The following is a 26,799-nucleotide window of genomic DNA, read 5'->3' as shown; positions in this document are numbered from 1 at the left end:
AGTGTCTCTTGCACAGATGCTCATTGGCTTGCAGGCGATGAGATGTGATGGGAGCCCAGGTTGTGTCTCAAGATAGCACATAAATACTACGCCGTTTAGGGATCCTATTCCCTCCGCCGTCAGCTACATAGTGTATTGCTAGCGAGAGTTGATGACAAATGAGGCCGCATAAGAGTATAGGCCATTAGTGCCGTGGTTCACATGTCTCGGATTCTAGAACCTAATCCCCGTGCTATGGGGGGCTATCAGCACCCAACAAACGATGTTCGTACCAGATGCGTTACAGAATACACGATAGTACTAGTAGTAATGCAATTCAATGCAATTTAATACCCTTGGAAAGAGAAAGTTTCTGTAGCCATCTTGCTGTCTACACTATTCCCGGTCCAAAGACCATTTCACCTGCCTAGTCATTGTTAGTCCAGCTCCGTCCGGGTTGCTTATGTGGCGGTGCGGTCCCCGTATGCGGTATCTGGTGGTGGAGAAGCAGAATCTACAGGCGTTTATCCGGTGGAACACCCTCTCAGTGGCTTCCTAGTTCTCTGTCGAATGGCGCCCATGATATGGAGTCGGTTGATGTGAAAGAATCCGCAACGCTGGCTCTCCAGGGCTGTCTCGCTGCAATACACGCCCAAGGCAAATAACGTTTCAGCAGCAGCCCGATTTGGCACAATGTCATCGCTATAGCAGTCAGTAGTCCTGGCCACCGCGTCTCCACCGCCAGCCCACTGTGGCTTGAACCTTTGGCTGGGCCTTTTGGAGTCTCTCTCTCCCCACCTGCGCCCGGAGCTCGACGACTCGCCGATTTCTCTCCCTTCAACCTCAATCGAGCTTCGCATGCCGTCCTGGTCCAGCGCCTGCATCCATTGCAACGCCCGAGCTGCTGCAGCATTGATGCGATTCAGGCCCCCCCCCCCTTTCACATGCGCCCCGCGGATGAGCAGACCGGCGGCTCCTTTGGCTTCACACTGAGCCCTGCGACATATTAGCCTCTTGTCTTTCTTGTGCGCTTCTTCTGGTGCTTGTCGTGAGGCCGTCGACACTCGCGAACCGGCCCCGGGCCACGAGTCGGAGACAGGCAAATGGCGGTAAATTTCGACTTTGGCGCCTCTGCGACGTCGCCGAAGCACAACATGGCCGACCACAGCGCCTCGTCGCCGCATCATCCGAACAATGTCACCATCTACCAGACGACCGGGCCAGACGCCCACTTTGGCCCCATCGTGGCCCCGGGAGACTCGGGATCACCGCTGCTGAATCCGCGATCCTGCGTCACCTGCCGGAGGCGCAAGGTGCGATGCGACAAGCAGATGCCCTGCTCCAATTGTCGGCGCGCCTTGATTCCCTGTGCATTCCCCGCGCCCGGCCGTGCGCCGCGCCAGCACCGGCCCAAGGACCCGAATGCCCCTCCGAAACCGACGAGCCTGCGCGAGGTTGAGCTGGTCAAGCGGCTGAAGAAGCTGGAGGGCATCGTGGAGGAGTTGAGCGGCCAGATCGAGGTTGAGACTGGCGGCAGGGCTTCATCTGCCGCGAACTCGCCCTCCAACGAAGGATCGCCCACGGCCCAGCGACCGAAATCCAGCAGCCTGGGCGCATTTGCGGCGGGGGTTGTTGATTTTGGCGACAACCATGCCACTGGCGAGGTCCCCGAGTCTCGTAAGATGAAAGAGAGCCGGAAGCAGCTCGGACGACTGGTCTTGAGCGATAGCAAAGGCAGCGCTCGCTATGTTAGCAGTGGATTCTGGTCCAAATTGAACGATGAGGTATGCAGCATTCCCCCGTATATTTGGCCTGTGGTACAGGCGCGACAAGCAAATTTTCTTGGCACTAACTCGATTCATATGTAGCTGGATGCTATTCGCGAAGAAACGCAGAAGCTTACCGACGAGGATGCCGACGACTCTGAGTTTGAGGAATCGCCGCCCATCGATTCACCTGCCACAGCTGCAAGCTCCTCATATAATCACCAGAGTAATCACCAGAGCTTCATCCTAGGTCATCAATCTCTCGATGCTAATTTAAGAAACTTTCACCCTGTACCCTCTCATGCCACGTTTTTGTGGTCAGTCTATCAGGAAACTGTTGATCCTTTACTCAAAGTCATCCACGTCCCAACCATGGATGCCCTATTACGCGATACCCGAAAATGCCCCGAAAAACTAGCCCCAGGGCATGAATCCTTAGTTTTTGCTGTTTATTACGCTGCAATTGTGGCGCTTGAGGAAGGCGAGGTGAGTACCACATCTCTATTCCATCTTATAACCTATATCGAACCGCTTTGAGTTAACGCTGCTTTAGATACAAACCAATTTCGCCGTTACCAAAGAAGAGATGCTTGCGCGATATCGCTATGCTACAGAACAATCTCTTGCCAAAGCAAATTTTCTAAATACATCGGAACTTGCAGTCGTCCAAGCACTCACTCTATTTCTTCTAGTCGTAAGACGATACGACGAGAGCCGATTTACTTGGTCCATGACCGCTCTCCTAGTTCGGATTGCGCAGGGTCTGGGCATTCATCGTGACGGAACAAACTTTGGACTCTCTCCGTTTGAAACAGAGCAGAGACGACGTGTTTGGTGGGCCATTTTGACTTTGGACTTTCGAGCTTCCGAGGAAATGGGCACCGACTTGCTTGTGGCTGATGGAGACTTCGATACTCAATTCCCTACTAGCCTTAATGATGCCGACTTCTCACCTGCGAGCACTACAATCCCCCCCAGCAAGAGAAGGAAAGTCAGAAACTGCAATCTCCTTGGTGAGATTCGAAGTCTGCGCCATGTCGAGGCGCATACGCGACGCGTCTGGCGAGAATACGTCTGGTGCTAGAATTGAAACCGGTGCAGTTGCAGAGAAGGAGCGGATGTTGGTTGAGCTCTATCAGAAGATCGAAGACAAATTCCTTCGGCATCTTAAAGAGGAAGTCGACATTTTATATTGGGTTGCGGCTATGATATCGCGCATCATCATGTCCAAGATGTGCCTCATAATATATCAGCCAATGCTTTTCCCCGGCTCTGATCACGAGCTCACAGCAGAAATCCGCGAGCGGATCTACATTGCCGCCATCGAAATCATCGAATATAATTATAAACTCAATACCGATCCTAGATGCAAACAGTTCCGATGGCTGTTTAGGACATATACGAACTGGTCTGCGATTGCCTATATACTCGTCGAGACATGCCGTCGTCCTTGGACACCACTTGTCCAGCGTGGCTGGGAGGCAGTCAATGGCTACGATAAAGATTTGGCTGAGAACGCCAAGAGAGCTGACCATGCCGTCGTCTTCCTTCCTTTACGTAAACTATTCATCAGAGCAAGGAGATATCAGGAGTCAGAGGTGGCTCGACTAAGGGCTGACCCCGAAGAAGCCAGGCGCCTAGACCTCGCAGAACGAGTAAACCCACCTCGGGCGCGGTTCGACCCAGTTCCAGGCTTAGAAGTCAGGCAACAACAAGTCAGAGAGACATGGAGAGCAATGGTCCAATTGGAGGGCTCCACACCGTCCTCATCAACCTCCAACCCGCAACATCAGCAAACATCAATGAATTCATTCATGCCCGAAGAGTCCAAGCCATCGTTACATCAGACACCAGTAACTGGTGCCACTGGGTCGCACTTCTCACAAAGCAATGCTGTAAGCCAAATGCCTATGAGTATGACCGACGATACCATGGAATACATGGACACTTTTATGGCTCAATCCAACGTCCCCATGGCGGAGCTCTGGAATGTCGGAATGGTAGCCATGCACAACGGGCACGCCACCGTGAGCATGCCAGAAAGACAGCATGTTCAGGGTAACATGGTCGGGCAAGAAGCAATAATGCTACCGAGCCAACAGCCAAAAAACGACCATCACGTTCCACCATATCTTTGGCCCGAGAACTTTGCCCAACCAAATCCAAAGTTTGAAATGGAAGATGCAGACATGCTGGGAGCCAATTTCAATTGGCACGACTGGAATCAGAGCATTCGGGGCTTGGGGATGGAGGGCACGCAATCGAAACAGAGCTGGTGAGAAATAATCCTAGCTGGTAAATATATCGCACAACATACTGTTCCATCACCGTGTATGATATCCTGGCCAAGAGAAGCGATTTAATTGCACTTGTCAACAAGGAGGGGCTGGAAGAGAGTGATTTACGATACGATACCCTTGGGCGAAATGAGGCGTTGTCGTCATGGGATTTAGATACTGCGTCAATTGGAGTACTGCTTGAATTATACTTTATTCGTTTTTTTTTTTTTTTTTTTTTTTTTTCATTCTCACCTTTGAAATGTTTCCATTATCTTCCATTTTATATGAGTACGAGTTAGTTATCTGATAGCACTACGCCAAGTATAAAACTGCACCCCAGAATCCTTCCCGCAGAGCCCCACGCAGTGATTCTCTGTCCCACATGTCAACGGAACAGATATCCATAGTTTGTGAGAACTCGTCTTTGTAAAAGCATTCTTTTCATCTCTAGTATCCTTTTTTCTATCTATGCATACACTGAGGCTCTATTGAAAGCCCCCCTTTTTTCACCTTGCCTCTTCTCATCTAGGGTAAGTGAGCGCGGCAAACGTCATGTGACGCTAGGTACTGACGGAAAGACCAACAAGAAGGCGCCTGCCGTGATCGTTTTTAGCGGACCGAACTAAAAAAGCTTATCGGGAGTAAATATCGACCGTCTAACAACAAGTGGGATACGTAACGATCCTCAACCTCACCCGTGGCCCTGCCGTCTTTCTCCCCGACAACTTCGCGCGCGCGCCCTTTGGAACTGCGACACCTGCGGCATCAGCGCCACCAGCCTTTATAGCCTCGGAGCAATGGATCCCGGGCGACGAGCCATGATTGCAGACTCTCGATCGTCTGGTCGTCGAGAGCCCACGGCGCCGCGACCCGATTCAAACAACCGGGTGTCCAAATCGAGCCGACAAGGCCCGTCGACATCTGCGCGCAATACTGCCAAGTACTTGACACAAGACGAACAATCGCGACAGTTCGTGGCCGACGAGGACAAATTCGTGCTGAAGCAGGCCAAGAAGAAGGCCGACATTCGGGTGCGCGAAGGGCGGGCGAAGCCCATCGACATCCTAGCTTTCAACCTGCGCTTTGTCGACGCCGATCGCGATGTCTTCGATGAGGATGATGCCGACGACGAGATTGAAGTAGATCCACCTGCCAAAGTCATTCAAGATCTATCCTCTGCTGGGCAGATATCGGAGCTCGACTCGAATATCGTGTCTTACCATGTTCTGGAGACAGATTCACGGAACCGTCGGTACTGGGAGGCTTTGCGGACACTATGCGCGGATCGGAGGGCTAAACTGGATCCGCGGGGACACGAAGGGAGAGTCGTGAGCAGCGTTGCGGACGACATAGACAGGATCCTCGCACCAAAGACATTCGACGAGCTAGAGGCCCTGGAGAAGCAGATCAAGACCAAGTTAAAGTCAAACGAAGACATCGATACCGATTACTGGGAACAATTGCTTCGCAGCCTCAGGGTATGGAAGGCCAAGGCCACGCTCGCCCGGATAGCGGAAGACATCGACGCGAAGAAGAAGGAGCGGCTTGCAAAAAGGGCTCCGCGCCCCAAAGAGCCCTCCAGAGATGGCGGTCTGCCCACTAGTAGCAGCCATAGTTCAGGTGGCTCCTTGGCGGCAACAAACAAAGTGGATGCTTATGAAACCGGGAACGCAGACGACTCTCAAGCCACAATGGCACTATACGACAGAGAGGCGGCACGCGGGGTGTCTGAAAATGAGGAAGTCTTTGCGGCTGAGGAAGCCCTGCCTAGTGGCGCGCAACCCCCCGCAGTGGACAGAAAAGTATCAGGCTCGCAAGCCCAGGTACTTCAATCGTGTACAGATGGGCTATGAGTGGAACAAGTACAACCAGACGCACTACGATCATGACAATCCTCCTCCTAAAGTGGTGCAAGGATACAAGTTCAACATCTTCTACCCTGACTTGGTAGACAAGACCAAAGCACCCACGTTCAAGATCATCCGCGAACATGGTAGAAGACGAGGAGAGTCGTTTGCTGCGGCCGGCGAGGTGGACACTTGTCTCATCCGCTTCATCGCGGGACCTCCGTACGAGGACATTGCGTTCCGGATAGTTGACCGCGAGTGGGATTATAGCGCTAAAAGGGAGCGTGGCTTCAGAAGCTCATTTGATAAGGTACGAACGACCGCCATGTTCCCATTACCCGGTTTGCTTTTTTTCTCCCCCCCTCCCTGACACTGTCTCGAGTCACGCTGGCCAGCTCAGCCGACATGACCCAAGACAGCCGCCACAAGCGCGGTCCTATCTTGCCTCGCCACTCTTTCGATTAATAACCTTGACCCTGTCGAGCTGCTAACGCTGTAGCCTTGTAGGGAATTTTACAGTTGCATTTCCAGTTCAAAAAGGTAAGCGGGAAATTCATGGCTTCCATTTGGAATTATATCAAAAATGGAGGACAAGAAACAGCTGCTAATTGATGTCTGCAGATATTCTACAGAAAGTAAACAGAGAATCGAGGAATGGCGGGCGCATGATCCGCCTTCACGCACTAGTCGCTCACACCCCTGCGCCACACCAGTATAAATGATGTCGGGTAGAGTGTCTTTTGGCGTGCTGAGGCGACTACAAAAAGAAAAGAGAAAAAACACAAAGAGCAGGACGAAAAAACTTGCTTAATGATAACTGCTATTACGAATCCCTCGACCCACCAAAGAAGGGGAAACAAGGCTAGATACGCGCACACAGGGAAGAAAGAACTAATATGGGAGCAGTACTTTATTCGAGGCTAATAAACAAAGGGAAAGAATTACAAAAAAAAAAAAGAAAAGGAAAAAAAAATACCAGCTAATTCGCTGCCGCAGTGGCTTTCGCTGGTACCTGTACATCTCTCTCACAGCTTTATGCATAGCGGCTGCCTTGATCTTCGGCTGGGATGATGAGGCTAGCTCATCGCTCGGGCTTTGACTTCGCGGATGCTGCTTGCGTGTTGCCGGTGGTGGCAGATCTGCGACTGAGGAATCCTGCTGTCCCACTTCTAGGGCTAGAATGTTTCGCGAAGGCTCAGCAGATACTATTTTCGGTGAGCCTGGGGATCCTTCACAGGGGACTCTGTGGCATCTCGGAGATCCGCGAGATGGTGCATCGATGAACTCCCCTTTCTGGTGCTCTGGACGAGTCGACTGAGACCTGGACCCAGAGACCAGGCCTGCTGGAAGCTGAAACAGGACGTAAGGGCTATGGACGGATAGAGTAGCCGTATGCATGGCGTTCCATCTGCGGACTAGAAGGCTGCTCCTATGCGAGACGGATGGCAATCAAACTTAATGGCTTGACTGAGCTCAACTATTGCACTCGTTTCCGCATCCCCTGACATATACGTACCCGGACACACCCTCCCCCCTCCCTGCGGCAAGCCTTCAGCCGTTTCCGCGGGCACAGCCTTGACGTACATTGTATAGAAGCATCTGCGGTAGGAGAAGCTTCCACAACTACGCTACTACCGGGTACCCAGGCAAGACCTTGGATAAGGGTCCATCAAAGAAATCCCATTGGATCCCTCTCCGGCGGCATGCCGATAGCCGTTGCTGAAGGGTGGAGACTCCGTTGCTGCCAATTAAGAGTGTGGACAGAGCTGACTCGAGGCAGAAGTTCAAGTAGCAGCCCGGACATGCCTACATATGGCAAATGCACGTCGTTCGTATGTAGACCAATAACGGCGGGCTGCCACTTGAAGCCGGGCCAAGACACCCGTGCTCTGCATGGACGTGGAAATTCCGACGCTGGTGGCTTCAGGGAAGGGAGATTGTAGCAGAAAATAGCGACGGCAACATGGGAGATGATCCTATTCACTGCCGCTGAAGGAAAAAAACAACAACACTTGTCGCCTCCGTTTTCCTCTCTTTCTGGTGTCCCCGGCTTCGTTACACACTTGGTCGTCTGGGCCTTCTGCCGGCCGGCCATGTTATCCATATCGACAGCACCCCGGCACTGTTTCAATGAGCCTTTCCCCAGGTTACTCAAGGTGTAACCGATGGCTTCACGTCTGAAGAGACAGGAGTGATGTGCATGAGAGGGTCGCATTGAGGGCTTGCTGGGCTGGCCGTTTCTAAGTTTACGGGGTGCGTGTGTGTGCGAGTGGCACCGCGGACCCTGGATTGCTTGTTCGCATGGCTTCTCTCTCTGTAGGGCCGCCAATAGGGAAAGTCGTCTTATCTGCTATATGTGGGTGGTCTGGGGAGAAAAAAAGATGCTTGTATTGTCCGCAAAGCGACGCATACACACGGCGGCCACACACGTCACGACTGGAACTCGTGCATACAACTGCTCTTTTTTCTCTTCATCACTCGACCACTCAATCACTCCTCTCTTGTATGTATGTACCTGCCTACGCACATACACGCACTATAAAGATGTGGCGCACAAGGAGATGCTCGGGTACTCATGCGCACCCGGGCATCCATGAGGAGGGGCAAAGGGTTTGAACAGGCACCTCATGTCACTAGTGTCCATGGTGTATCCGAGATGCCTGCGCTCACCCCCCGGCAGGACCGATCTTGGACGAATCTCTTCCGGGAGTTATGGGTCTTGGATGTATAGAGACCGGCAGGCAGGGTCCCTTCTTCCCCATGGGCCGGGTCACCTTGATCATCGAGTCCTCTCCATGGTTTTTTCCCCCCCTTCTCGATAAATAGGTTCATTTTCCCCGGGGAATTCGTGCTATCAGAGCCATCACCGCTGGACTAAGAACCCATTCATTTCTACTGTCCCGTGTTATAAGAGTTGTTTATATACTTTTCTTCCCACTTCCACCTGCTCATCACTGTCATCCCATCGGCTGTCCTTGTTTCCCCCCCTCCTCTTATAGCTCCCATAGCTCGGGTGTCCCATACTGTCCTTCTTGTGGCACTCTGCCGCCTCCACTTACATATCTGCCTGGTTCGACACTTTTCCCACTTTCCCGTCTCCTGACGACGTCGTTACAGCATCAGGTCTTTCCGTCTCGACCAGAAAGTCTCTCAACATACAAAACTACCTTCTTTGCTACTCCCCCATTTGCTCCGTCTCGACATCCTCCTCTGCTTCCCCCCCCCGTCAAAGGGCTTCACCCGCCATTCCATCCTATGGCTTCGCCCATTTTGGACAGGAAGCTTCCGGTGGAAAGCTACACGGATTTCCAGCACCCCCAATCTACCAAGCAATCGACCTCCATGGGCTGCTGTTCGCCTGCGGCCTTTTCCCCTTTGCCGTCTAGCTTTGAGAAGGGGCAACAGCATCACCAACCTGATACATGCTCGTTTACTCCGGCGGTTTGCGCTCTCCCACAGCAGCAACGACATCAAGAACTTCAATGCTCACAAGGGGGCCAGGTGCTATCGCCACCAGCTTGCTGCATTGAATCTTGTGCATATATGAGCCCGTACTCGCCGTATCAGCCAAGAAGCCACAGCATCTGGCCATCGCCCCCTCTGAGACCGGGAGATATCCAATATTGTATGCCTTTCCAAGATTTGCCCGCTTGTGGAAGAGCATCTCTACCTTGTCACAACACCTCGCCCGCTTCTCCTGGCGAGTGGTCATCATCAGTATCTGGCTATCCTCCGACGTCAGGCTATATCCATTCGCAGCATCCTGGAGATCAGCCCTTTGATAGGGTCTGCACTCCAATGTCGGCACAAGAGCTCCCTCTTCAGCACCCAGACATACACACTCCCTACACGGCGAGCTTTCATCCCGAATCAGACGTTGACATGCCGACTGCCTACAACCTTTCTGTGTCTTCTCACGCGATGCCAGAACTATCTGCTGTTCCTGCCTCTTCGAGTGCTGGATCGCCAGACGGCTTGCAAGCAGAAACTCCTGCTTCCTTCATTTCGCCCAAGGTCGAGCACATTGACGGCCAGGATGCGGAATTCATGGAGTCGATCCTTGCCGCTCCCCGAGCTGACGAGCCCATGACAATGAGCAGTGCCCGGCCTGACGACAAGGCCGATGAGCCCTACGCCAAGCTCATCTACAAGGCCCTGATGGGCCAACCGGATTATACCATGACCCTGCAAGAGCTCTACCAATGGTTCCGAGACCACACTAGCAAGGCCAAGAACGAAAGGGGCGGATGGCAGAACAGCATCCGTCATAACCTTAGCATGAATGCCGTGAGTGAATCCTGGTCACCGAAGCCTAGCATGTTTGTTGTCTTAGTTTTCTACCCTAGCCCGGTTTTTTTTTTTGTTTCTTTCCTTCTCTTTTCTGTCTTACACCGTTTCTAAAGACCCCGGCAAGTGGGGCTAACATCTGCATGTTTCTTTTCTTTTTCCTATTTTCCTGACTTGCTATTTGCTACGGCGTATGAGACTATCAAGTCGAATATGCCCGGTCTCAATTTCTGCCGCAATTCAGTGGCTGGGAGCCTACCAGATGCTAACTCTTCTACTCTAGGCATTCAAAAGACGCGATCGCAAGCGCGTTGAGGATACCGCCCCTTTGGCGTGCGCAGAAGGCGAGGCCTTATTGGCAGGCGAGGCAAAGCGAGCGAACGAATGGATCCTGGAAGACTGGGCCGTCCGCGATGGGGTGCAGAGCACGACCAGATACCGCAAAGGGAACTCTGGGCGCCGCGCGAGCAGACGCAGCTCAAGCCATCTAGACATGGGAATGGAGCGGCGGCTCAACCAACGCAACAGCACCGTCAGGGCCTTGTCTGGCCAGAAGGGCGGATGCGCGGCTAGAAACTCGCGTATTCGGGGCCATCTGTACGGCCACGAGCTGCCGCTGGCCAGTGGCCGCCAGTATCGGCTCGTTGACAGCGGCCTGGGCTCGCCCCCAGCTCCCATGGCCGATCCCTTCTATTCCATGCCCATTGCAATCCCACGGATCGACCCGGCGGCCATCCAGACCCCCATGGTGCAAGGGCACAGCAATAGCGCGGATTTTGGCACCGCAGCCACCGCCGCCACAGAGCTCTTTGGGCTGCAGATGGCAGGACCGCGGATGGACCAACAGGTGGCTGGCGGAGGCAATGGTCACGGCGGCATTCATGTGGTTTCATACATGGGCCAACAGGAGCAGATGTACCTGGAGCCGTCGCCCGCAGAGTTTCCATATGGCATTGCAGATGTCCAACTAGACTACGCCGGTGACCACGCCAATATCAACGTTCCTGAGCAGATCCGGCGCCATAACACCATCATCGGCACTCCGAGGATCGGCTGGACCAGCCCTAACGGCGTCTAGAGGCAAGCCAGGATGAGGCTTATGATATGCAGAAGCAAGAGAGTCAGCCTGCTTTGCACTACGGGAGCCCACCCACCCACTCACCCGCCCGCCAAACTTTGTCTGTCTGTCTTTTTGAACGAGCTGGTCTCGGAGGGGGGGAGGCTTGGTATACACAACGTCACGCTGGACGGTTGACCGTACGACACACAACGCTCCCGTTCCGATTGGCGAAGTGGCTGGCCACACGCACACACGCACACCTACACTCTCACGCGCACACGTTTTTCCCTTACCGCGCTCCGCATGTCATGTCAAACATGCATACGCATATACGCCAAGCAGGGTTGAGCTGGGAGCATCCTGTACATCTATCTGGTGATGAGCAGCGGTGACAGCCACAGCCCCAGTTTACAACAGCAACAACAGCAGCGACAGCAAGCAACAGTTACAGCGATAACAGCAGCAGCAACAGAGTGACGGGGACAACAATCACGCAATTCAACGGCAAAGCGGAGAGGGAAGAGAAGACGGGAGCCTCGACAACGCAAAAACAACGCACGCCGGGACTGTGACTGCCACCACCAGTCTAGACTGGCACCGCAGCAGCATTGACGCAGAAGATGGATCAAGTACCACGGGTCAGTGGAGTTGATGCCCGGTCTATGCGTTTCTCAACGCGGCTTCTGGTTTTGGTGTCACCACCAGCGCATTCTCCGTCCTCACACACACACACACACACACACACACACACACACACACACACGCACTCACTCACTCACCCACCCGCCCACCCACCTCACTGCCTTGGTGGATACGAAAAAAAAAAAGAACAAGAGCCAGGGTAGGGGGGGAGACTAGAAGGAAAGCCACGGCTATCTCAGACGAACCAACAGCCGCGTCCACGGCTGCAAGCTGCAAGGGTCTGCCCCATGATGGATGCCACCATTGCTCAAACCGGCCTGGCTTCAACGCCTGGACTACCTAAACAGGCGAACAGAGGCACACTCAATTCGCACGAGGCTAGCAATGTGCCGCAGCATGGGAGACACTTTGGAGGCAGAGAGACGTGGTTGTCTGCCGTGCCGTGCCCTGTTCTGTTGCCCCCAGGCAGGTGAGGGTTGGATCTGCTTTTTCTCTCTGCCTTTGACAGATGTCTCTCTGCGTGTGTGTTATTTGGCGGTACACAGACACAACCGCCTCAACTCTTTTCTACCTGCTCAACAAACTTCTATTTCTTCTTTTTGGTGTTTTTTTTCTTCTTTTTTTTTCTGGCAGGAATTGATTGGCCTATGGACTTGGTTATTCTATGGAGCGCAACAAAAATGTATACTATCTATGCTGCGCTGCTCCAAGAGAGAGCCTTTACGGGATGGAAATGGTTATATGAACAGTGATGGAAGCGAGCAAACACAAAATAGGGAATGGAACTTTTCTTAATTGGGCATGGATATGGGTTTTTTCTGGCTTCTACTTTCGGCTGGCTTTTGTTTGTTTTTTTGGCGACATTAATGCGTTTGCTTTTTGTTTTGTTTTTGGTTATGGCCGCTGCCTCCATACCCGCAGTGTTTTTTCAGCACTGCTAGTTTTTTTTTTTTTTTTGAGAGCGAGATCTTGTCTTTCTATTTTTGTTTCTGTTTTGGTTTTTCACATAGAGTTTCTGTTTTCACATCTAGCTTAATTCCACGACATTTTTGGTATTTTTTTCTCTGACCGACTTTACTTTCACCGTCTAACAGCCTTTGTCGTGATATGCTACAACACTTGGTGGAATACATTATGACCAGGTACTATATGCATGTTGAGTCGATGTGGCACACCGCCAGCTGAGCATGTATTCATCCCATCTATTCCCCAGAGAAAAAAAAAAAACACATAGCACAGCCCGTGTAAATTCTCCTTTCTTTCTTTCTTTCTTCCTTTCTTGTCTTTCACAAAGAGAAAGAAAAAAAAAAAAAAAAAAAAAAAAAAAAAAAAAACAAAGCCTCTCCCAAAGCCGGCAAGTTCCGACGAAAACTTTCCTAGCGTTGAAGCGCGATAGCAGGGCCAACAGCCAACGGCCAAGCACAAAAAAAGGGTGTATTATCTCTCTCTATCTCTCTATCTCTTTTGGAAGAGGGGAGAAGCTGGTGGCGGGCAGCAGAGGCCAGGCGGGCAACAGTGCCTCGATCTCTGGCGGTATGCAATGCTCAAACGGTGCTCTGTACGCTCCAACGCATTAATCTATATTTGGCATTGGGCAGGACACACAGATGGCCTCCCCCTCCACTGGCAGATTCTGGCAGGCCAGGGCGCTAAACGGTGGTGGTGAAATGAGGAGGAGGAAGCAGCCGCGCCACACAAACAAGCCCGGCAAGGATCATTGGCTGGGCGGTGAATGACTGGAGGTCGATGGGAATGCGAATGTGTGTACAGGCAAAGGTACAAGCAAAAGTACAGGTACCCCTCGGCCGGCGGTAATGTCGTCTTCCCGCTTGTTTGAGGTACACAACGGCCGATCGATGCGGATGAGCTCCCACTGGCGCTCTCTTCCGCCTTGCTTCCCACCAACAGCCAACGCAGTAGTGCATCTGCTGGCGCCGGGTCTTGATTGAGATTTGAGGGGGGAGAGACAGCCATAGTTTCGAGGTAAACTCTTTTCGTCGGGCCAAAAGTCCTGGGATGGCCCTTGTTGTGGTGGTTTGGACAAGGATAGACGGCAAAGGGGAAAAGGCCTAGAAACATGCGGCTGTGGGAAAGTCCATGTACATACAAGGCTCTCAGCCAGAAAATAATCCGGGCACATGTCTCTCCGAAGAGCAGCGCTGAGTAGGCTGGAGGTGGCGTAGTCCGGGAGACATGAGCACGATGTGGCAATGGCTGTAGCTCCTCTTCAATCTTATTTTAATGTTCATCGATGGAATCTTGGCGACGATGGTGACGATATCAGTTGACATCAACAGACGTGCTACCACCTTACACCAGCCAGCCCACCCGTTCCCAGCCCTGGCAACAAACTCGGCGGTCGCGGCGATATGAGCTCTGTTGAGCCTGGGCTACTGAGCTTCGGTGATCGACAATATTGCTCTATCGGGCCTCATAAGCCGCTTGATTGCCATTTCCAGCAAGCTAGCCAGGATCGTTCACAAGAAAAGGACTTGGCAAAAGATGGGGCTGGTCCATCTTGATCTTGTATACAAGCTTGGTACATCCAGCAAGCAAGCCTTCCTGATCGGAAAAGGGCTTGCATACCGCCTGTATCCGGAAAGTGCTGTTGGGAGCCCTGGTATTGTCATGCATAGATAAAAGACGTTTACTCGTTTTTCCAACCTTGTAACAGGCGACTGCATGCCGGCCATTTATCCTGTCTGATCGGCAATGGCATAAATCATGCAAGTTAGACAGATGTATCCGAACAATATGCCATTCTGGGACCAACCTGAGATGTGCCAACAATACAGTTATGCAATGCAGATCTCTGTTGTTTTATCCATGCCTCACCGCTATGCAGCCCATTGAGTGTCACTCACGATGCCACCCGCCAGCGGCAGGAAACTGGGGTTTGGAGGATACTGGAGCACGCTCTAGAAGAACTCCAACAGAGGGCATCCTTGCGTTGATCCCAGTCGCGTCTGATGCGCGGGCCTTGGACCTGGAGCATTGTGGTAGCAGTACATCGTGCCTGGTTTTTCATGCACTGGCCATGTATTGCCTTGAGCGCCATTGAACCCCAGAATGCGCTGCATCTTCGCTTTATGGACCTTGCTGTGGGGGTATGGCGCAGACCTTTTATTGCCCACGCCCTCTGATCCTGCTCTCTGATTCTGCTCTCTGAGGCCCTGGGGATCGTGTGTGCGTACATACGGCTGCAAGGCTTATCGGGCCTGTGTGAGGCACTGCAGTGCGGTGCTCCATGACATGCGGAGAAGAACAATGCTCCATATCCTGGCCCCAGTAGTCTCTCTGAATGAAATCAAACATTCCTTTCGCCATTTAGTCGTGAGTGCTGCATGGCGGCTGGGCACATGATGCAAATACTCGTTGATGGAAAGTACACAATAGTGCGGTAAGATGGAAATTGCCCCTCCCCTTTGCATCCGTATTAGTAGCTTTAGGCTGCTACTGAACGGTAGGTAGAGGCCCGTACTGTATGACGGACTTCAGTCAGAAGCAGTGGCGGATAAGTGGGAGTAAGATCCGTATGGGGTCACAGCAATCGAATCTGGGAATTCCAAGCGAGAGGAAAACGGGAGGCCCATGGGAACTTGGTAGAAGCCGCCGTTGAGAACCCATCTCAGCACGAGGCTTTCATTCAGGGATGCCTATTTCTGACTCCCTTCGCTTCCCTCATCGTAATCACCTTTTCAGCCCCATGATGGCTTGAACGAGTCTCCAGATAGGTAGGGATATCGTTGACAAGGGCCTGGAGGGAGCTATCTGCGGCAATGCGTCGGCCGCATGCAGCGGTAATGTCCAGCTGGCCACGTAAGAAGCCGCCCGGCCGAGGAGTAATCTTGATACCGCCTACTCTTGAGTCTTGGGACCCTATATGCTGGTCAAAGACTGGAATGGCTAGGGAGCTGAGGGTGTGAGCCGCAGATAGACTTTCCGGTCTAGCCACACTCGCAGATTGCTAGATTTAGAAGAGCAAGGCCAATGGTGTCTAAGAGGTCCCGATTGACGCTAATAGCGGTAAGGTAGGAAATGATATCTTGATACTAATTGCCCGATATCAGGCTGTAAATCCTCCCCCATAGCCCAAACCCTGGCAGGCTCTGAATCAACCTAATCGGCGTCTCTCGGTTACCGCTAAATGGTCTTACCGTCGCTTCTGCCCAGTGCGTGTTTGTTTTCTTTGATCCATCCTTATTCTGTTTACCGAAATTACAGACACTACTCTGTGTCATATAATAATAATTCTAGAAAGGTAGACAAAGTGCCTCATTTTCATCCTTTCGGGGGGCATCCACGTGCTTCCGCATGTGGCCACCCTGAAATTGCTGCGCAGAGGGCCAGGCAGCAAGGATAGGACGATATAACCAATCATATGGATAGCCTCCGGCTGCCATTGGATGGTTGCATGCAGTAAAAGTACCTATGTACCATGTCGTGTAGAGATCTCCGAATCGGGCTTGCGTATTCTGATAAGTGACAGGTAGACTAAGGATGGTGCCATCGATATATAGTATGGATCTCCAGTGCTGTGATAAAACCTTGGGTGCTCAAATTCTATACGAGAACGCTTATAATAGAGTTCTTTGGATCCATTCCGGGGTTTCAGTTGAATTTTCGAGCAAGCTGTATCGCATCCAGAGGTGAGGATGTATGTTCTTGGGCCGTGCGTATCGTGACACTGCTTTGCCAAACCGCCACCTGGAGACAGACCCTTGTACCAAGTCAGGCGCATTGACACGTCTCCGCGTAGCAGTTTAAGTTAGTCCTCAGCTGGGGATGTCGCAGCCACTCATCATAGGGCAATGGAAGCGGACTTCGCCGCTGCCTGCTTCTAGTGCCCACGCTCTGCCCTTATTCGCTTACACGTGCATGATTTGGTACGCGCCTCGTCGAGAGATGGATCCTGCGAAATTGGTGGTGCAGCCGGAGGGCCAATCCCAAGCGGCTGCCGTCGGATCTTTTCCACAGCCTCTTCTTTTCAGCTTGGTTTCCTTTTTCTGCCACCCTTTTTTCTGCTCACCGGTCGACATCGCGGTGTAGCATGGCTGAGCTACGTATGCAGCACTCTGTATGCCCCTTATTCTAAATCCCAGGGGTAAGTAGGGAGACCTCTCGTGCTCGCAAACCTCGTATTTTGTCGTGCAAATCCACTTAATTCCACAGAGCTGGCCATGGTGAGAGACCAAACGCTGTGTACTAAGTAAGACGGTTCCAATGACACTGACCACCCTCAGGCACTTGTTGAGCTGAATTCTTCACATTTCTGCAACAAGTCATGGCAACTTGAGTTCGAAATTCGACGAATCATTTCTCCTTCTCTTCCGACTTGCTGCTGCTCAGACCAAGAGTCGGTCGGCGTGTTCATGCAAGTCGACGGCGAGCGATTACCGATGTGGCCATAGTAGAGCTGGCAAGTATGGCGTTTGTAGTAGTACATACTCTTATCTTTCATCTGATACATGAGCCTTTTTCTGCTCTCCATAGCCTTCTTTATCGGCAAGAGCTAAACTTTTCCATAGCTATACCCCAGTCAACTGATATGGGTAATTGTAAAGGCTGAAGAAAGAGGGAATAAAGATACGAATGGGAATTAGAAGGGCCATTAATAGCCCAGAGCGGATGCGTAACTTGCTGTCACGGCCTATAGACTGTAAACCAAGGATTGTAAAGTGCTTCATCTTTTGGGTGTCCAAGAGGGAACTAAATTCTGGTGAGATCCTTGTGAGAAGTAGTACATGATAAAATGATGCGATTAGATTAAAATGCTATTTCAGAATCGCCTCTTCTTTTTAGCAGGACCGGCTGCTGCTTTTCGTTGAAGATCATTCTTCAATTCTTCGCGTCTCCGATCAGCGCGTTCCTGTGAGGTTTCTCTAGGTTGGTCCTCAGTTTGGGACTCCTCGCGCTCAGCTGGGCGGCCTCGTTTTGCACTGTTATCCCCTATTGACGTTTTGGAGCCTCCAGTATCAGATTTCTTTCCGATAACTCCCAGCTTCTTTGGCGCCTGAGGCTTTATGGTTGCCTGCTTCTCGGTGTCCTCCTTCACTTCGGCAGCTTCTGCCGCTTCTGTGGCACGTATTTTTGTTGCAGCACCGCCGATGCGCCCTAGCCCTCCCGCCTTGGTGATGGGTTTGGGATGAGCTGGCGCGGGTAAAGAAGAAGATGGACCGTGGCTTGTAATCATTTCATCATCGCTAGCCTCGGATGCTGTCTCGTCCTCATCTGCTGGGACTGGTGTCGTCGTTGCCGGCAAGCGATTTGTCTTGGTATCTTGTGACGATGCAGCGTTCTTTGCACCGGGCTCTGGTGGAAGTTTCACTGCCATTTCCTCCTCATCTTCTGTAGACGCATCATCAGCAAGGGCTATGGGCGAGCTCTTGTTTTTTGACTGAAGATGAGGAGGCGTGGGTTGGACTTGAAAATCATCATCATCTTCCACGTTCATCGATTTGGTAGATGGCGATGGCAATCTTTTCGTAGGTGATGCTATTTGCTGTTTGCTACGACGCACCAGTTGTGACGTGCCCTTGAAATCATGCCACCACGTATCCAGTGCTGGAGAAGCGTCTACCTGTATCAAACATCGTTTGTTCAGGCCTTCTCCGCCAAACACATTCCTTGCAAGATCGCCAACATTGGTTGGGCTGTTTTCATCTGATTTGAGGCTCGCTTTCCAATTATGTTTGCGAAAAGGGGCCAGTCCCTTTACTTTCTCTTCTGCAGCGCTTCTTGTCACTTTCTTTTTCCCTGAAAGAGCCGTGAAAACATGCTCCAGGCCAGTCCCGGTCGCTTCCAGCTTATCGGCCAGCTTAGTTATGACTGTATCTTTGTGACTCATCTCCTGCAATAGCGCTTTCACTTCTTCCTTTCTAGCGAATTGTGCTTCAAGCAGAGGTAAGACGAGATCAGTAGCAATAGCCGATGGAGGAGACTTCTTAAGATGAATAGGCCATTTCAGGGGCTGGAATCCTGGGAGCGGGCAAGTAACCAGAAGGGACAGGCCGTCCTCGCCAGCTTCTGCGGAAGAGCCTGGTGACAGGGTGAGAGCAGTCTGCTCATGACCCGGTTGAGTGGGATCTAGGGCCGATCTCAAGCTACCAAGGAATTTGGCCATGTTCTCGGGCGTGTCACTCGGGTCAATGCTTGTGTTCTCGCTCCACCCCCTCATGAAGATGGCCTTTCGGTCCAGGCTTTCGACCCAAATATTGGCCAAATCAGTGATTCGGACAGTGTAGGCAGCGGTGCCGATATCAACCGACACCAGAAGCATGGGTATGTCAGATGATGAGGCCTGAGGCAAAGGCTGCCATGTCAAATCGCCGGCCATGGCGTCACAAAAGGGGCCCCGTGGCGGCTGCGATGAGAGAACAGCGCGGTGAGGTCAAAAGTCGAAAGGGCCGCGTGCTCGTGAGGCAGCCCCGTGTGCACCAAGGGAGATTCTCGGTGAATACAAGCTGGGGAACCTAGTGATCCGTGGCCAAGGTTGAAGATGCAACAGAGGCGGCGTCGCACTGGGGGACGTGCGCAACGGATCTGTCTTTCTGCGACAGCGGTCGGACAGCTCTTTGGCTAGCAAGATTAAACCTTTCTTGAGAGGAAAGGGCTCCAGATATCACAAAGCAATTTAGGGCCGACACTCTGTTGATGGTTTCGTAGAGCTTTGCTCCGTAGGCTCAGGCTGATTCACATCCAAAACTGGCTCGGCAAGGCGCTCGTGTACGACACGGCATGTCTCTGCAAAAGCCGAACTACTAGTAGCGTTGGAACCGGTATTGTTCTGGAAATGAGGCAGAACGCGTCAAGTCAAGACCCAGCGCAGTGGCGTCGCGGCCTCATCCTTGCTCTGCGCAGGAATAGTGGTGTGGCGCTGCATTCTAGGTATCCATGGATGCCTGTAGGCCAATCAGCTGGCGCATCCTATACGACAGCTGGCAGCAGCTGTTGGAGCCCGAAGCTGGATTCTCAATCTCTGATGGCGTAATTCAGTTGGGCAAAAGGAAAAAGAAGTGGTAGACTAAAGAAAACGAAAGAACTGAATCCGTAATAGCTTTCTAGGTCATCCAACACGTCGCTTGCCTCTTTCCTCTTTTGTTTTTTGAAAGTCTAATCGTGCGCCAAGCATTGCAGGTACGAACCTTTCAGCCAAAGCTTGTAGGCACTATGTAAAGGTACAAGGTACCGCAATAGCGGCGCTTTGATGCAGCTTGTGCTAAGTATCCAGAACACCCAGCCAGCAAATAGACGTGGTTGCTCTTGCATCTGTATTATTTTCGACTGCATTATATGTAGGGTCATCCAGCTGATGGCTTATGCATTGTTCAAGGAGTATGGCGGTGATATTCAAATCTGTATGCGAGTTTTCAATTCCAATTCGTTCGTGCTACTGCTTAATCTCCGCCTTGTCTCGCTACTTACGCAGGGATACCAAGCCACTGAAATCGCACTGACATCGCACCAGCCAAAGTCCCGATCTCCAGACGCCAATGACGCAGGCCACATCGAGGCCATATCTCAAAACCGTGAATTTGGCGTATAATAAGTAAAGCATGGGGCAGTTGAACCAAACTCACGCGTACTTCAGTTCTTGCCTCTTAATATTTTTGAACTACCGCTATATCGTCAAGATTATCATTTAAGAATCCACCGTGTGTAAATGCTCGCGAGGAGCGTCTATACGGTAACTCGATCTCAGATCACAAGCACGAGTTATCTGCCCTCACTTTCGTCATATTCTAAATTTCTTCAACCAAAATTCACATTCTCTACAATGCCTCCAAAGGGCTCCAAAAGGAAAACAGCCTCCCCTGTGGGCAAAGCCAATGGAGTTGAGACCAAAAGAGTGAAGCATGAAGCCAACCAAGATGAGCTCCACCAACCTCATCCATTCGCAAAGGATGCAGAAGAACATGGCATCGTTCTACGACGCTTCTATCCGCATGAAATGAGCACTTCTCGAGCTTATGCATACAATTCTAATGAAATTGAAAGGCCAATGGAAGGACTCGTCGCGGCACTGGAAGAGACAGCCGGAGCTCGAAAGCAAGCCAAGGTCCGGCACGCCGTAGTTCACTGGTTTAAAATGGATCTTCGTCATTCCGATAATCGATCACTTGCATTGGCCAGTGCCAAGGCTAAAGAGGCTGGCGTTCCTCTCATCTGCGTCTACATCATAAGTCCTCAAGACTTCGAGGCTCATCTCACGTCGCCGGTCAGAGTAGACTTTATGTTGAGAACTTTAAGCGTTCTAAAAGACGATCTGGCGGCTCTCGATATCCCTCTCCATGTGGAAACCGTGGATAAGAGGAAGGATATTCCACGTCGCATTTTGGAGCTCATGGAAGAATGGGGAAGCAACCACCTCTTCGCCAATATGGAATACGAAGTTGACGAACTGCGACGTGAAACTCGTATGATTCGGCAGTTTGCGGAAAATAATATGTCGTTTGAAGTGGTTCATGATACGTGCGTGGTACCCCCAGGAGAGTTGCATAGCGGTACTGGCAAGCAGTATGCTGTTTACACTCCTTGGTACCGAGCTTGGATGGCTCATATTCATGAGAATTTGGATCTCCTCGAGATTTATGATCGGCCGGAGAAAAATCCAGGTGCCACGCGTCGAACCTTCAAGACGCTCTTCGATTGCCCAATTCCAGATGCACCAAAGAATAAGCAGCTCAATGATGAGGAGAAAAAGAGGTTCCACGGTCTGTGGCCTTGTGGCGAACATGAGGCCATGTCAAGATTGGAGAAATTTTGCGACGAGGCAGTCACAAGCTATCACGATAGGCGAAATATCCCTGGGGACAATGGGACGTCATGCCTATCTGTGCATCTTGCAAGCGGGACAATCAGTTCCAGGACATGCGTTCGGACAGCCAGGGACAGGAACAAGACTAAGCGATTAGATGGTGGTCATCAGGGCATTCATGTTTGGATCAGCGAAGTCGCCTGGCGAGATTTTTACAAGCACGTTTTGGTTAACTGGCCATATGTCTGGTACGTATATAAATCGTGATTCTCATTTGTTAGATCGACTGCTAAACTTGTTCAACTAGTATGAACAAGCCATTCAAGCCCGAGTATGCGAATATCGAGTGGTCTTACAACATGGATCATTTTGAAGCATGGTGTGAGGGGCGAACTGGATTTCCCATTGTCGACGCTGCGATGCGTCAGCTCAATCACATGGGATATATGCATAACCGGTGTCGCATGATTGTCGCTTCGTTCCTGTCCAAAGATCTGTTGATTGATTGGCGCATGGGTGAGAAGTATTTCATGGAGCACTTGGTCGATGGCGATTTTGCGAGCAACAACGGTGGCTGGGGATTCAGTGCCAGCGTTGGAGTTGATCCACAGCCCTACTTCCGCGTCTTTAACCCATTGCTCCAAAGTGAAAAGTTTGACCCCAACGGCGAGTACATCCGTAAATGGATTCCTGAGCTGAAAGCCTTGAGTGATAAGGAGATACACGACCCGTATAACCGAGGTGCTGGCACCAAAGCGAAGAAGCAGGGCTATCCGAAGCAAATCGTCGATCATAAAGGCGCGAGGGAGCGTGCTCTGAGCGCATACAAGGACGGGCTGGAGAGAGGGATCTAGGAGAAATTGGATATCGAAAACGGTTCATCTGATAGTTCAATAAGTGTCAATTAATATGGTCAATTCGTACTTGAAAATCTAAGCATGTTTGACCCGTATCTGTACCATGGCGAGCAACTTAACCGCCACAGCTTTTTGAAGGCCAAAGTGTTTAATCTTCGGCTTGGAAACTATCAGAGCAGCTCCAGAATCCCCGACCATAGAGCGCAGGTTAGTGCTCGCTCGAGGAGACTTTGCTAGCCGGTATGTCTTCATAATGAGGCGGGGAAAAAAAGGAAAAAGTCTTTAATAAACGTCACATCCGAATCGCATATTTCCACGTCGAAATCTTCTTGTCTTGAAACGGAGCCAAAACGCCTTGAATTGGATTTGCTACATGCAGCCAACTCTAGTTTCCACGCCCGCCTTTCATACCCATGCTAATCCCTATTCGCGAGGTCAGTCAACCCGCTTTCCGTATTTCGATGCCGCTCGTTCCCGGTTCCTCGTACCTCTTCCAAATTTTTATGTTTTTGAGAAATTTATCGCTGGGCGCTCCAGACGGCCTTGACGAGACCATCACGCTGAGCCAATCGGTTCAGGGAGTCGTCGGACTCACCCATGGCACGGACGAAGCCGCACAGGGCGTAGACGTGGTTCTCTCCGGGGACGGCACGGCCGTTCTCGTCAACCTTGGCAATGGAGATCTGGACGGAGCCGTGGTCCTTGGCCTTGATGATGCGGTTGGTAGCGCTGCACTTGCGCGGGACGTAGCTGGACGGACAAGAATCAGTATTTCGGCATTCCTTCAGCAGGACATCGTAAAGGTCCTTACAGGTCGACGATCTCGCCACGGTCGTTCTCCATTTTGGCTGTGAGGAGGGGTAGTGTGGTGGTGTAGAGGAGTTGAAGATGCGGAAAGATGGTACTGAGCCTTTTGCTGGGGCCAAAAAACTACCAAATTACTAAATTTCGAATAATTTTCGTGTGCGAAACTGTCATGTGATTTGTGGATCGAGCTACCAATTTTAGACTGTGCGCCTCTCCAGCTTTTAATAGCCCACTATTTTCCAATGTTAGTAATCGGCTAGCTGTATAAGTACGCTATACAGTACAGTATAATCAAGCGAGAGAATCAATGATTTACAGTCCAGCTTTTAAGAGGTACAATACGGTACTTGAATATCAAAGGTAATCGGGGAGTAAAGCTCTTCTCTCCACTCACGTAGTTTTTATCAAACCTGAAAATGCCTGGTGTTTGCTTGGATGATTACTCGGGTCGCACTAGTAGTAGTTTGGAGTCAGTGTCAAGTGGAAGTTACCAATACGTCTTCCTCCCTAGAAAAGAAAGACAAAAAGGAAAAGCCATTGAAGTGATTTTAGCAAAAAAGGATAAAATACGGCATAAATGATCTTGATCTGTTTGCTACTAGTATTTTAGGGTTCTTCCCAGATGCTCGATTTACACCTTGATACTGAAGAAACGTGAACTAGCCCGTCATGTGATCACGCGGCGGTCACGCGTTTTGTTGGCCATGGAGGGGGCGCCTCTTGGCTAATTAACGATTGTATTGACACATCCGCTCCGAATTACGGGGAAGGGCGGGTATCAGAGGGCCGAAGAAGCGAAAGATTCATCTGCCATGCGAGCTCTCCGGTTTATGTGACTGCGATCAAAGACGTTGACTGGGCTACTGCGCGCCGACTATCTGAGATGCGCTTTGCGCTCTCAGAGGTTTGCTGCGGGCATGATGGCATCCCCTAACGCCTTTCTGCCCTCACCATCACGAAGTGCCCGGCAGACGTCGCATTTCTTCCGCTCTTCATCTCCTGACCTGCCTGCTATTGGAGATATACTATCACCTGGCGTAAGAATCCGGTCACCTAGATTTGGCGACAAAACACTGGTGATCTCTTCCGACGAAGAGTCTGCAGTCAAAGACCGCGATAAAAAGAAACGCTCCAAAAGTGTGACTGCGGGGCCAACTCCGTCAGTCTCGAATAGATCTGGTACCGCCGATGATGGTGACAGTTCTTTATGCATCATTGATCCTCCCGCTACGCATACTCCGGTGGCTCAGAGAAACCATGCGACGCCACCAAGATTCAGAGCACAATCTAGCTCTCCCACAAAAGATCAGCCTTGGAGAAAGTTCAAGTCAATAACAGACAATTTTCAAGGCGACAGTCCCGAAGGCCAGGAGACTAAATCTGAAGTCATTAGGACTATATCATCCCCACGGCCAGCAAGCAATCTACCTCCAGTAGTGGAGCCAAACTCCAAGCGAGCGGGAAATGATATCAATGAGCCGCTACGATTGGAACCGGCCATGATTCGAAGACTGGACTGGACACCCCCATCTAATAAGACTTTGGCCATTCATGAGCAACAGTCTTCTTCTGCTATGAAGGATACGCGTTCGCCAGAGTTTCAAGAAGAAGACCAAAATTTTGAGCAGATCCTCGATGCCTACAAATGCACAGATAGCTTACAGCAAAATGTTTCAACGCCATCAGGAGAAGGGGCCAATGTTTTGGGAAAGCGAAAGCTTCTCGAGATGGTTGTCACAGCTGCAGCACCCGCAGCTGTATCCGCTGAAGTTCAAGAAAAATCTCCTGTGAAACAAAAGGTGCCAAGGAAAAGACCACGCACCATAACAGAGATTGCAACCTCGGCGTACAGAGTGCCAGACGCGCTTGAGCCAGTGCCAGGAGCGATGAACGATTTTTTTGTCACGATCACGCACAATGACACAGATGATCCAGCCGCTAAAGACGAATCCAAGAAAAAGCCTAAAAGGAAGACGGCAAAAGCTGCGGCCAAGAAAAAGAAGAAACTATCACCACCGTCACCAATTCTACTACCCCCAGCAGAGGCGCTTCAAGAAGTTGCGAGACAAGATTTTGTCTTTGGAACCTCGAGCCAATTAGCGATTGAAAACTCACCCACCTTTTTACGAGACCTTCAAGCTGCGATGAGGCGCTCGAATCGGGCTGACTACGTGGATCTTGACAGCCCTCTAAATAGTGACGGTATCGAGCTTCCAGAGCGAAAGAGGTTATGGGCTGCTGGTGCTCGTGACATTGATGGAGATTTGTTTGATCTTGAAATCAACAAGATTACGGAAAGATCATCTCAACCAGTACCCATGCCGTATGATAACGAAGATCCATTTGGTTACATTGGCGGAGACACAAAAACTACACTGCCTGCGAAGGATGATGTTGGAGCCCAAGCTGAACTACCAAGCGGTCCCCTTATCAACATCAACGAAGTTCTCCCCAATGGCGCCAAGCCCATCGAAATCAACGACGACTCTATATTAGCAGGTGGCGAAAGTCTAATTGAATCTCCCGTCAAACAAGTGTCCAACCTGGCTGGTGGATCCCAATCTTCAAAGACGCACAGACTCGGGGGCCCAAGCAATTCAGATCAAACCCAACATCACAGTTCAAAACCCTCATTCGAATTGTTTACGGATGCCCAGCTGTCCAAAGAAGTGGCTTCATACGGGTTCAAAGCCATCAAATCGCGCCAAGCAAAAATATCTTTGTTAGAGCATTGTTGGCAGAGCAAAAGCGGTATACAACAGCCTAACTCTACGAGAACATTTACTACTTCCGCAGCCACAGGAAAAAGCGCATTGGACAATAGCGTCCGGACACCACGTGGAAGGCCGAGGAAGAATAGCGCCTCTAGTTCACCGGAGATACAAGAGCCACCGCCGTCTGCACAACCTCCTGTGTCTCCGTCAAAGCCTCGTGGGAGACCGAAGAAGTCTGTTACTGCTGCAAAACGTACCACAACAGGTCCTTCGAAAGGGAAAAGGGCTTCACCAAAAGCGTCAACAGAAACTCCCACGGCACAAAAGCGCAAACCAAAGGCGACCAAAGTCATTGTAGAGATTCCGGATTCAGCATCTGATAGCGAGCACAGCCTACCCTCAGACCCGGCCTCCTCTCCCGGGCTCCCCTTTTCACAGCCTCGTGTGGACCTCTCCACATCCGTCATGGACGACACAGATCTCAACTTGTCTGGAGATCAGTCGCTGGGTTACGAGTACATAACTAAAGCCGTGCAGTCGGCACCACGGACAACAGACCCGAAAGATCCTTCTTGGCATGAGAAAATATTGCTCTATGACCCGATTGTACTCGAAGACTTCACGACGTGGCTGAATTGCGGGCAACTAACACGTGTGGGATTCGACGGCGAAGTGAGCACGATGGAAGTCAAGCAGTGGTGCGAGTCCAAGAGTATATGCTGTCTGTGGAAAGTCAATCTGCGTGGTAAGGAGAGGAAACGGTATTAATGAAGAGCATGAGCATGAGCATGAGCATGAGCATGA

The 26,799-nt window shown here is 51.1% G+C and overlaps 8 protein-coding genes across 8 annotated transcripts; 6 read left to right on the top strand and 2 right to left on the bottom strand.

Moving 5' to 3' along the window:
- Window positions 1-1,082: 1,082 nt before the first annotated feature.
- Window positions 1,083-2,829, top strand: TrAtP1_005941 (uncharacterized protein; the record flags this gene model as incomplete). The annotated part of the gene is made up of 3 exons (XM_014082615.3): window positions 1,083-1,763; window positions 1,848-2,231; window positions 2,299-2,829. 3 exons carry the CDS (start codon window positions 1,083-1,085, stop codon window positions 2,827-2,829), a joined length of 1,596 nt encoding a protein of 531 aa, XP_013938090.2.
- A 34-nt stretch (window positions 2,830-2,863) lies between these two features.
- Window positions 2,864-4,024, top strand: TrAtP1_005940 (uncharacterized protein; the record flags this gene model as incomplete). Its single annotated transcript, XM_066112919.1, has 1 exon — window positions 2,864-4,024. The coding sequence occupies one exon, from the start codon at window positions 2,864-2,866 to the stop codon at window positions 4,022-4,024; it is 1,161 nt and encodes a 386-aa protein (XP_065969005.1).
- Window positions 4,025-4,821: 797 nt separating this feature from the next.
- Window positions 4,822-5,877, top strand: TrAtP1_005939 (uncharacterized protein; the record flags this gene model as incomplete). The annotated part of the gene is made up of 1 exon (XM_014082614.2): window positions 4,822-5,877. One exon carries the CDS (start codon window positions 4,822-4,824, stop codon window positions 5,875-5,877), a length of 1,056 nt encoding a protein of 351 aa, XP_013938089.2.
- Window positions 5,878-9,063: 3,186 nt separating this feature from the next.
- On the top strand, window positions 9,064-11,962 carry TrAtP1_005938 (uncharacterized protein). Its single transcript, XM_014082613.2, has 2 exons — window positions 9,064-10,158; window positions 10,442-11,962. Exons 1-2 carry the CDS (start codon window positions 9,127-9,129, stop codon window positions 11,234-11,236), a joined length of 1,827 nt encoding a protein of 608 aa, XP_013938088.1. The 5' UTR covers window positions 9,064-9,126; the 3' UTR covers window positions 11,237-11,962.
- A 4,674-nt stretch (window positions 11,963-16,636) lies between these two features.
- On the bottom strand, window positions 16,637-19,701 carry TrAtP1_005937 (uncharacterized protein). Its single transcript, XM_014082610.2, has one exon. The coding sequence runs from the start codon at window positions 19,194-19,196 to the stop codon at window positions 17,640-17,642; it is 1,557 nt and encodes a 518-aa protein (XP_013938085.2). The 5' UTR covers window positions 19,197-19,701; the 3' UTR covers window positions 16,637-17,639.
- A 664-nt stretch (window positions 19,702-20,365) lies between these two features.
- On the top strand, window positions 20,366-22,533 carry TrAtP1_005936 (uncharacterized protein). The gene is made up of 2 exons (XM_014082609.2): window positions 20,366-21,865; window positions 21,925-22,533. The coding sequence occupies exons 1-2, from the start codon at window positions 20,523-20,525 to the stop codon at window positions 22,469-22,471; spliced, it is 1,890 nt and encodes a 629-aa protein (XP_013938084.1). The 5' UTR covers window positions 20,366-20,522; the 3' UTR covers window positions 22,472-22,533.
- Window positions 22,534-23,379, bottom strand: TrAtP1_005935 (40S ribosomal protein eS21). Its single transcript, XM_014082608.2, has 3 exons — window positions 23,286-23,379; window positions 22,963-23,224; window positions 22,534-22,897 (listed from the first exon to the last, which is right to left on the bottom strand). The coding sequence occupies exons 1-2, from the start codon at window positions 23,315-23,317 to the stop codon at window positions 22,993-22,995; spliced, it is 264 nt and encodes an 87-aa protein (XP_013938083.1). The 5' UTR covers window positions 23,318-23,379; the 3' UTR covers window positions 22,534-22,897; window positions 22,963-22,992.
- Window positions 23,380-24,198: 819 nt separating this feature from the next.
- TrAtP1_005934 (uncharacterized protein) lies at window positions 24,199-26,763 on the top strand (the record flags this gene model as incomplete). The annotated part of the gene is made up of 1 exon (XM_014082607.2): window positions 24,199-26,763. One exon carries the CDS (start codon window positions 24,199-24,201, stop codon window positions 26,761-26,763), a length of 2,565 nt encoding a protein of 854 aa, XP_013938082.2.
- Window positions 26,764-26,799: the final 36 nt, after the last annotated feature.

The sequence above is a fragment of the Trichoderma atroviride genome, chromosome 3, assembly GCF_020647795.1.
Source record: "Trichoderma atroviride chromosome 3, complete sequence".
NCBI classification, from domain to species: Eukaryota; Fungi; Ascomycota; class Sordariomycetes; order Hypocreales; family Hypocreaceae; genus Trichoderma; species Trichoderma atroviride.
This window is presented reverse-complemented; position numbering and strand designations above follow the sequence as displayed.

Excerpts from the sequence above, each read along its gene's own strand:
- TrAtP1_005937 (XM_014082610.2), bottom strand. The coding sequence starts at position 19,196 with ATGGCCGGCGATTTGACATGGCAGCCTTTGCCTCAGGCCTCATCATCT.
- TrAtP1_005936 (XM_014082609.2), top strand. The coding sequence starts at position 20,523 with ATGCTCGCGAGGAGCGTCTATACGGTAACTCGATCTCAGATCACAAGC. Across the intron at positions 21,866-21,924 it reads GTTAACTGGCCATATGTCTG|TATGAACAAGCCATTCAAGC; the intron begins GTACGTATATAA and ends TTGTTCAACTAG.
- TrAtP1_005935 (XM_014082608.2), bottom strand. The coding sequence starts at position 23,317 with ATGGAGAACGACCGTGGCGAGATCGTCGACCT. Across the intron at positions 23,225-23,285 it reads CGTGGCGAGATCGTCGACCT|CTACGTCCCGCGCAAGTGCA; the intron begins GTAAGGACCTTT and ends TTGTCCGTCCAG.
- TrAtP1_005938 (XM_014082613.2), top strand. The coding sequence starts at position 9,127 with ATGGCTTCGCCCATTTTGGACAGGAAGCTTCCGGTGGAAAGCTACACG. Across the intron at positions 10,159-10,441 it reads ATAACCTTAGCATGAATGCC|GCATTCAAAAGACGCGATCG; the intron begins GTGAGTGAATCC and ends CTTCTACTCTAG.